Source organism: Ipomoea triloba, chromosome 13 (assembly GCF_003576645.1).
Source record: "Ipomoea triloba cultivar NCNSP0323 chromosome 13, ASM357664v1".
Classification (NCBI taxonomy): domain Eukaryota; kingdom Viridiplantae; phylum Streptophyta; class Magnoliopsida; order Solanales; family Convolvulaceae; genus Ipomoea; species Ipomoea triloba.
In genome coordinates this window covers 3635335-3645638 of record NC_044928.1, presented here as the reverse complement: position 1 = coordinate 3645638, position 10304 = coordinate 3635335, and the positions used below count along the sequence as shown (strand labels likewise).

The 10304-nt window shown below is 33.8% G+C and overlaps 1 protein-coding gene and 1 non-coding gene across 2 annotated transcripts; both read right to left on the bottom strand.

Annotated features, from left to right (window-relative positions):
* Positions 1-3674: 3674 nt before the first annotated feature.
* On the bottom strand, positions 3675-6870 carry LOC116003095 (pentatricopeptide repeat-containing protein At5g55740, chloroplastic). Its single transcript, XM_031243269.1, has one exon. The coding sequence runs from the start codon at positions 6756-6758 to the stop codon at positions 4254-4256; it is 2505 nt and encodes an 834-aa protein (XP_031099129.1). The 5' UTR covers positions 6759-6870; the 3' UTR covers positions 3675-4253.
* Positions 6871-9717: 2847 nt separating this feature from the next.
* On the bottom strand, positions 9718-9913 carry LOC116003199. The gene has a single exon (XR_004094634.1). It is a non-coding gene; the product is annotated as a U2 spliceosomal RNA (small nuclear RNA).
* Positions 9914-10304: the final 391 nt, after the last annotated feature.

Sequence of the window (10304 nt, the reverse complement as noted above, 5' to 3'; positions counted from 1 at the left end):
TTGGTCCTCGACAACTTTTCGTGTTCAATTAAGTCCCTCGACTTTGAAAATTTTAACCAATTTGGTCCTCCGTTTATTTTAACGTTAAACATTCGTTAAAATCAGGACCAAATTGGTAATTTTGCTATAGTCAAGGGACCAAATTGGTAATTTTCCTATAGTCAAGGGACCATTTCAGTGAAAATCTAATTACCAATTTGGTCCCTTGATTATAGCAAAATTACCAATTTGGTCCCGATTTAACGGATGTTTAACGGCAAAATAAACGGAGGACCAAATTGGTTAAAATTTTCAAAGTCGAGGGACTTAATTAGGCACGAAAAATTGTCGAGGACCAAATTGGTAATTTCGTAATAGTCGAGGGACCATTTTGGTAATAAACTCAATTGGTAAGGTATGTTATGGGTTGGAGTGTCAATGCGGGTCAACCATTCCCACCGAGGACCTAACTTTAAAAATAGAAAAAAATTATTATATTATTAATTTATATTCAAATATTTAACCTTAATAATATTACATTTTTTTGTGTTTAAAAATTAAAAAATTTACATTTTTTAAGATTTTAATGTTGTGTGGGTGTGTGTGTATATTAATTTATGAAAAGCCTGCAGACCAACTGAGTTAGCCTGTGTAGCCCGCCAACCCACGCAAGTCAAGCCTGCGAGACTCGCATTTTCGCATGTTAAAAATTCTAGGCCCTAACACGCCTCACTTACCACAAAATAGTTTAGGGTGGCCTGCGGGCTTCGACTACCTTCAGGGTCTGTCCAAACATTTTAGAGGCCCTGGGCGAAATAAATAAATAAATAAATAAATAAATAAAGGGTCCTATATGAAAAATTAAGATTTAAATTTAATAATACTAAAACATAATAATATCAAATAACATGAAATGCTATTAGAAAATTTTCAAAATTTTTTAAATACAAAAGTAATCATGAAAAAAAAAATTCTACGTGCTTTACTAGATGTAAAATCATTGATAATTGCATCAAGATTAACATTCTATTGCATATCCTTCTCAATATACAAAATCGCCATTAACATAGCCTTAGTCATTTAAATTTTTTTTAGATTGTTTTAAATTTTCATTAGATGATTCTGATGTTTTGAAAAATTTATATATAGCTCCTCTTTGTGATTTTATTAGTTGCTCTACTTGTTTTTTTTTTCACCAAGCTCTTTAGGTAACATTATATAAAACAATTTTAAAAATTGTGTATAAAAAAAAAACAAAAGCACCTAAATATTTTTAAAAAGTTCTCCCCCATCTTCAGTTGTATCAGTATCACAAATAACTCTACAACCACGATTTTTTGTTCTTTTCTTCTTTCTTTCACTTTCTATCACTGTAAATAAAATGGATTAGACAGAACTCAGTAACTCAAGATAATTATAATTTAAAAATTTTATATATATATTAGAATTACAGAAATCAAAAAATCCATTATCCAAATAAACATTATATATTTGCATTAATCATTAGAGAATTATAGCCCTAAATCCCTAATGCATTATAGGTGTGTTGTGCTGCATGTGTGCAGTGTTGCAGAGAAAATAAAGATAGAACAAATTACAAATAGAAGAAAACTTAAAAGTGACAACGGACAATAGGGCCCAAACCGGCAAACAAATGAACAAAAAAAAATTATTGAAGAAGAAGAATGAGTTAGCCGGTTAGGGTGTTGATTATAATAGATAAAAGATAATTAGGTGTTCTCGACTCCCATGTCGATTATATTTCTAAATTATGTAATTAAGCATCGATTCCCAACTTCCTATAGTCCCATCTATTCTTAATTTTTTGTTTTCTAATATAATTACAACACTATAATATATATATATATATGGCCCCTTCTAGCATGGGCCCTGGGTGGTCGCCCAGCCCGCCCGTGCTCAGGACCGACCCTAACTACCTTGACATCACTAGTTATGGGGAAATTTTAATAGACCAGGACAATTACGCTTTTAATCTCTAAGTTATATGAAATGTGTAAGTTTAGTCTTTAATTGCCGTGAGTTACAATTTTGGTCCTCAATTACTCACATAAATGACTATTTTTGTCATTCAAAATGTTAGGGTCAAAATTGTAATTTTCATAAGTGGCTATTTTGGTCTGGCCTCTAGATGTCTAAAGTAGAGTAACTAGTGCGTTACACGGTTTAGATTTGTTATAATATTTTAAGAATATTTGGATCAATATACAATTATATAAATTTTAACAACGAATATTATATAGTGTAATTGATTAAATTGGTTAGATCGATTAAGTTTTTTTTATGTTATCCTTACTAATTGAATTCGAGCAAATAATTATTGCCCAATTACCCATGCGATGCATGGATAAAAAATTTTATTATATATTTAGATAATATAACTAAAGATAGAAATTATAAACAATTCTAATATTTGAAAATATGCATTTATTTGATTATAAGATTTCTTTTTTGAAGACATTTGATTATAAGATTAGTGCAAAAGTATCACTCAATTAATTCAATAATATATGACTCGTTTGTCTACAATTATCTTTTAAAAAAAAATGAGGATCATAGCTTCTGTCTCCTAGTCCTCTGAATTTGTTAATGGATTATTTGTGACATGTGTGCTCCCTCTCTTGACCCCTTGGAGCAGTTGGGAGGGTAACAGTACTGAAATTGCATAAGCTTTATTTAGATATTCTGCACCTGAAGAGGTATACTTTTTCTGCAGTTTTCTCATTAGTTAGTTGTTTATTCATTGCATTCACATATTTTTACTCATCTTTGGTTGATAGGTGATAGAGTTTCCATCAACTTGTGGAGCTTATGCTGCAAGGTGTGAATGTCAAATGTTTGTTACGTTGTCCATTTTTCCAATCATAGTGGGCTTGTAAGTAGCATAATTGCATTTGCTGTTTTGTTGGAAAATTGGTGATAAGAGTATTCTAATTTTTTAGGTTCGTGGATTGGAGTTTAATGTATTTATTTCAAATCTCCTTGCTTCTGATGTTGATGAAGGCAAAATTTACATATGGGATATCACAAATACAGTAGAACGTACCCATTATCCTCCTTTAATGGTCAGGGCCGGATTTTGGACTGTGCAAGCTGGGCTACAGTACATGGCCCTAAATTTTAGAGGGCCCAAAAACTCATCATGTATTTGTAGTTATCATGTTGTGCCTGTAATTATTATATTATGTGCCCTCAATTTGTTTATATTTTATAAGTACACAAATTCTTAACTCCATACACATAATTATCGGGCCAAGCTTGAGATTTCCCACACTCAGGCCTAACCATACCCCTAGTTGGTTCAGGATCGGATTGGTTCGGTCTTGAATTGGCCCATGGCCACTACTACAGTTTGTAGTTTGTACCACCACCATTCATTGCCAGGGTTGAGACAGCAAGGATGCGTACATTTCTTCATTAGCTGGATGCTTCTTGAGCATAAGAAGATCACAAAGAAAATAATTTTCATTCAGGCGTTTTACATGTTTAGTATATATCAATGGCGCAAGTCGGGCGTCCAGTGACGCCTAGTGGCCGCCCGAGTATATCGTCTCCACTTTTCTCACTAAGGGTTAGAAGTTATTAGATTGTATTAATCCTCTAACTAGTCAATTGGATTTGTTAGATGGTTAGTTGAATACATGACTGGAGAAATATAAAAGAGGAGTAGCCGAGCAGACAAAAAATATCACTCAGTTGAGTTGGGCACCGACTCGATCGAGTTAGGCGCTCGAATTGCCGAATTAAGTGCTCAACTCGGCCGAGTTGACGCCTAGTCGGCTAGTTAGTCGGTCAGCCAACTAAAAGCCGCCTAGGATTGAAATTGCCTCGGCCTAGGGGTGCCTAGCGCCTAGTCGGCCAATTTTTACTACATCAAGGATCTCAAATCTGTCTTCTTCTAACACTCAAAATATTCCCAGTGCCAAGTGCAAACATGGAGTTCTCCATATTCTGTTCCAAACTAATTCATAAACTGATGCTCATTCGTTGCGTATGAAGAAAATCCAGATATAAACCTAAACGGTGGCATCTTCAAGAGCCAAACCTCCTGGGAACAGAAAATGAAGCTTTTCTCCAACATGGATATAACAAAGACTTTCATACAAATTTATTTCCTGCCCACGAGATGTTTCCCTTTGTCGCGGGCTGCATTCATTTTGCATTGCCTTGCAAAGTGCTCCATTTCGAAACACTGATTTGCCTGGTTTCTTGATCAATGGAGAAAAGTCTCGAGGGGCTTAATGAATCAGTATTATTCACTGTGCAGACATTTCCATCTCGAGTAAAGCCAGTACTGCATAAATTTCTGGAGTTTGTGAATGTGATCTGTCTCCAGCAACGAAAGCATGAAGCTCGTTTCCGTTTTGTATCCAACTGCAGCCAGGGCTCTTCCTAAGGCCCTTTCTCTTCATCAAGTCCCTCAGCTCTGAAACCTCGTCCCACCTTCCAGATGTTGCGTATGCATTTGAAAGCGCCACATAATTTCCCGAGTTATCGGGGAACATTTTAATCAAAGATTTAGCTATATGTTCCTCGAGCTCAGACTCCCCAAGCTCTCTACAAGCTGCAAGTAACGATCCCAAAGCATGACCGTCAGGGTCAAAAGGCATTTTCTGAACAACGTGGAGAGCTTCATACACGTTACCACACCGAGAAAGAAGTGTAGCTAGACAACCATAATGCTGCATGCTGGGCTTCACGTTATATACAGAAACCATTTCATGGAAAACGTTTAAACCCTCGTTCACCAATCCAGTGTGACAGCAGGACGCTAAGACAGTAGTAAAGGTTATGTTGTCTGGTTCGACGCCTTCCTGCTTTAGATGCTCGAATAACCCGAGGGCTTGCGCTGCACGTCCATGCAATGCATAACCTGATATCATTGCATTATACAAGGCTATCTCTTTTATCGAAATCGCATCAAAGATTTGTCTAGCCATGTTCAGATTTCCACATTTTGAATACATATCCACTAAGGAGGTTGCCATTGAAAGAGATAACGGAATTCCTTGCCTCACAGTATACCCATGAATGGCCTTTCCACAAAGCAGTGACGCCATATTCGTACAAGCCGAGAGAACACCAACAATGCTTGCAGAGGTTGGTTCTAGCCCCGCTTCCAGCATTTGCTGAAAAAACATAATCGCCTCATTGCCAAACCCAATTTGAGAAAGGCCGGTAATAAAGGTAGTGTAAGTAATATGGTTAGGGTGTATGCCAGACGCTTTCATCTGCAAAAACATATCAGTGGCCTCATTTATCTGCCCATTTCTTAAGAATCCAAGAATAACTAAATTCCAAGATATAATATTTTGTTGCACACCATCTAACTGCATCTGGTAAAACAGTTTCAATGTCTCACCACTAAATCCCATTTCCGCATAAGCAGCTAGCAATGTATTCCACGAGACAATATCTTTATCATCTGTAGAGTCAAAAACTTGCCTTGCATCGGTAATTCTCTTGCATTTGGCATACATATCGACTATACTACTTGCAACAACCGCATCGGTTTCAAAATTGTTCCTAATACAAAAGCAGTGTGCAGCTTTACCAAGATTTAAATCCCTTAAATTTGTTGAAGCGGATAATAATGACGATAGAGTCACACAATCATACAAAAAGCCAGCCGATCTCATTTCACGACACAAGTAGAGTGCTTTCTCAACCTCACCGGATTGCACATAACAAAATATTAACAAATTCCATGCTACCACATCTTTCTCGGTCATTCTACTAAACACCAGTTCAGCATCACTAGCCAAACCAACCTTGGCATAAAAATTAATGAGAGAAGTTCCCAATATATTATCCAAATCTAATCCATTCTGAATTGCAATAGCATGAACTTGCTTGCCAACTTTGAGTGCACGCAAATTAGCTGAAGTTGTGAGAATGCTTGACAGAGTTACCCGAGACGGTTCAAAACCTTCAATTCTCATCTCATTGAAGATTTGAATTGCTTCCTCATTAAACCCATTTTGCATATAACTCCCAATTATTGAGTTCCAGGCAACTACATTTCTCTTAGACATATTATCAAACACCTTTCTTGCATCATCTAAAACCCCACATTTTCCATACATATCAATAAGACTACTGGCCACAAATACACACCCATCAAAATTCAATTTCCAGACTTGCCCATGAACACATTTTCCAAAATCAGCATTGTTCAAAGCACCACAAGCTTTCAAAACATTTGGGAGCACAAAATTATCTGCAGAAATCCCATTTTCTTGCATTTCAATGAACCCCCACAAAGCCTCTTCAAACAAGCCTACTCTACTATACAGCCCAATCATAGCAGCCCAAGAAAACTCATTCTTTAATCTGACTCTTGAAAATAAATTGCTCGAGACATCAAAAAGATCGCATTTTGCATAGAAAATCACAAGCTTTGTTTCTATGAACTCATTCTTAGCAAAAAATTTACCATTTTTTAAAATTTTGGCATGGACTTGCTGGCCCAAGAGAAGCTCTCGCCGATAAACACAGCCCTGAAGGAGTTCACCGTAGAATTCTGGACCAATACGGAGCTCTTGGGCTTCCATTCGATTGAGGAGATCCACAGCTTGTTGAAGTTGACCATCTTTGCACAGAGAGGAGATGTGGGTGAAGTAGGATTTGGTGAGAATTTGGGGATTTTTGCCATTACCATATGATTGTTTGCAATGGGTTTGTATTAATTGAGGTGATTTTTCAGGTTTGATCTGAGGTGGAAAAGGGCTTAAAGAGGTATTAAGGTGCAGCGAAGCCATGCATGCTTAGAAGGTTTTGGGAGGAGATGGATATGGTTACCATTCTGGATTTCTGGCCATCCAAAACACAAAAAGGATTTTTTGTTTTTTTTTTTTTCTTTTGTCCGATCATAGCCCAATTCATTGACTTGGGCAAATTATATCGTGTAAGGCTATCTTGAGAGGTTATCTCATAGATCCAGGACCATATAGTGACACAGCTGTATGAATAACAAATAAAAAGTAGGTAGTATATTATTTGTGTATTATGAGTTAATATTATATAAGGTTTTTTGAGTATGGTTATTTTGTTACATTTAGTTCTAAACTTGTAAATTAACGGCAAATTATGTCATGGATCAAGGTCACCTGGTCTAAAAATAACTTTTAGATTATGTTTATGTAGTTAACACATTCTGTACCTGCAATTGACATTTTCTGTACATGTGACTATCATATTATGTGTCATCAATTATCAAGTTATTTGTTTACACGTACAAAAACTATTAACTGTAGGTACAGAATGTGTTAACTGAAAGTACAAATTTTTGTATTAGGATTCGCAATATAATACAAACCCTAGTCCATGGTATAACCCATGATTTTTCGACTTTCAAATTGTTATCATTCGTATTTCAAATTAACCACCCATGATGTTTCAACTACCAAATTTTAACCACTCATGACTCTTCCAAAAGGATCACTACTAATTAAATTTTGACAGTTGAATGACCATGCCCTTTTTTGTTATATATAATTTTTTAAAAATAAATTCATAAGTAAATAAAGTCACTATTTTTGTGTAATATTTATGTACATTAAATTTTATTTTTATGAATATATAAATTCTTTTTAATAATTTTTTCAAACTCGTATTTGACATATAATAAGAATTTATTTATTTTAAAATATAATGTCAATATTATAAATGGTTCTTTAATTATTTTGAAGTATTAAAGTTAGTTGTTGACTTTCCGTTGAGTCTTTGATTATATTTTGTTAAGGGTCACACTTGTGTGAGACCGTCTCACGGATCTTTATTCGTGAGACGGGTCGGATCGGGTCAAAGCACCATGCAAATGTCATACTTATATGTGCAAATCTCACACTTATATGCTCAAATATAACACTAATCAAAAATACAATTTTTGTTACTTATAAGAGAAAAAGTAATACATTTTTCATAATAAGTAATGTTGACAAGTGCCTCTCACTTATAAGGGCAAATATAATACTTTTGTGGAAAAATGTAATACTTTTAAATCGAAATGTAAAAGTATTATATTTTCCCTTAAAAGTATTACATTTACCCTAATAAGTAACAAAAATTTTATTCCTGATTAGTATTAAATTTGAGAATATAAGTATGGCATTTGTGTATATAAGTGCTACATTTGTATCTTGATCCGACCCGACCCGACCCGACCCGTCTCATGGTGAGACAGTCTTACACAAGTTTTTGCCTTTGTTAAAGGATTTAATCCTCTCGTTAATTTTTAGTTAAATATAAAGACAACCATAATAATATTACTAACATTTTAGTTAAATATAAAGACAACCATAATAATATTACTAACATTTTCTTCATTAGTCGATTATTGTAAGTGCGGAAATCTTAATTTTTTAAATTAAAATTTAAAAATTAAGTGCGGAAATCTTAATTTTTTAAATTAAAATTTAAAAATCAATTTTTCAAATCAAAATTTTAAAAATCTTTCAAAACAAAAATCATTCGTGTTAAACATACCTTACAAGGCATCCCTTCCCCACACAAGATAAATGAAATTTTTAACATTACTCTAAAGTCTAAACATTGTTCTTAGTTAAATATAAAGACAACCATAATAATATTACTAACATTTTCTTCATTAGTCGATTATTGTAAGTGCGGAAATCTTAATTTTTTAAATTAAAATTTAAAAATCAATTTTTCAAATCAAAATTTTAAAAATCTTTCAAAACAAAAATCATTCGTGTTAAACATACCTTACAAGGCATCCCTTCCCCACACAAGATAAATGAAATTTTTAACATTACTCTAAAGTCTAAACATTGTTCTTAGTTAAATATAAAGACAACCATAATAATATTACTAACATTTTCTTCATTAGTCGATTATTGTAAGTGCGGAAATCTTAATTTTTTAAATTAAAATTTAAAAATCAATTTTTCAAATCAAAATTTTAAAAATCTTTCAAAACAAAAATCATTCGTGTTAAACATACCTTACAAGGCATCCCTTCCCCACACAAGATAAATGAAATTTTTAACATTACTCTAAAGTCTAAACATTGTTCTTAGTTAAATATAAAGACAACCATAATAATATTACTAACATTTTCTTCATTAGTCGATTATTGTAAGTGCGGAAATCTTAATTTTTTAAATTAAAATTTAAAAATCAATTTTTCAAATCAAAATTTTAAAAATCTTTCAAAACAAAAATCATTCGTGTTATAACATACCTTACAAGGCATCCCTTCCCCACACAAGATAAATGAAATTTTTAACATTACTCTAAAGTCTAAACATTGTTCTATAGGAGTTAATTCTATTTTTTATTCTAAATTTATAGGTGTCAATTCACTTTAGTCATATTTTTTAAACATTTTTTTTTAATCATAATATTAAACATCTTTTTTTAATCATAGTATTATTGTGGTATTAACATTTTTTGTCAATCACTAACAAAATCGTTTAAATCTTTTTGATCATAATATTATTGTGGTATTAACATTTTTTGTCCTTCACCAAAACAATCATTCCAACGAGTTTAAAACAATACTTCAAATATGCATAATCATATACTCGAACACAACATTTCGGACAAGTTCCGAATTGACATTGTAACAACAAAAGAATTTCACACAAACTAATAAAAGCTATCGGCCCAATATACATGATATTCAAAGAATACTATCGGGGCCAAACCTACTATACAGTTTAGTCCAATAGCATTTAAAACATTACACTGGGTTTGGTGGGGTGCGCCAGGCCAAGGCAATAGTGCAACGCCAAGGCGACGCTCGAAGGGCCAGACAGCAAGCTGCCTTAATGGGTCTTCCCCCTAAAAAAAGTGAGTTAATATCGTGTGGGCTAATAGCCCACGTATCAGATATTAAACTGATAAGAACAGATACTACACTTGATCTTAGCCAAAAGGCCGAGAAAGGTATGCTTAACAGGGACGATAGCCTGCTTCTTTTATAACCTCCCATATCCATTCACTTCCTCTACTAAAACGATGTGGGACAAAAAGTTATTCCATATCCATTCACCTCTTCACTTCACAGCTTCTTCAATGCCAACAGTTGCTCTGCAAGTCTGATCTTACCCAACCCCATTTCCTAATTTTTATCTCCGTCCCCATTGTAGCCGGAAATCAAGTTTCCCGTCAAGATCAATTGTAGCAGGAAATCAAGTTCTCGAAATTTCTATACTTTATCTCAGTCCATGTTGAGACGAAAAATGAGTAAAATTGTCATTTCTATTTCTTCGTCCCCTACTGCTCGCTATTATTTAAGTATACACCATTTTTATCTTGAAATTTAGATGAAAAAAGTGAAG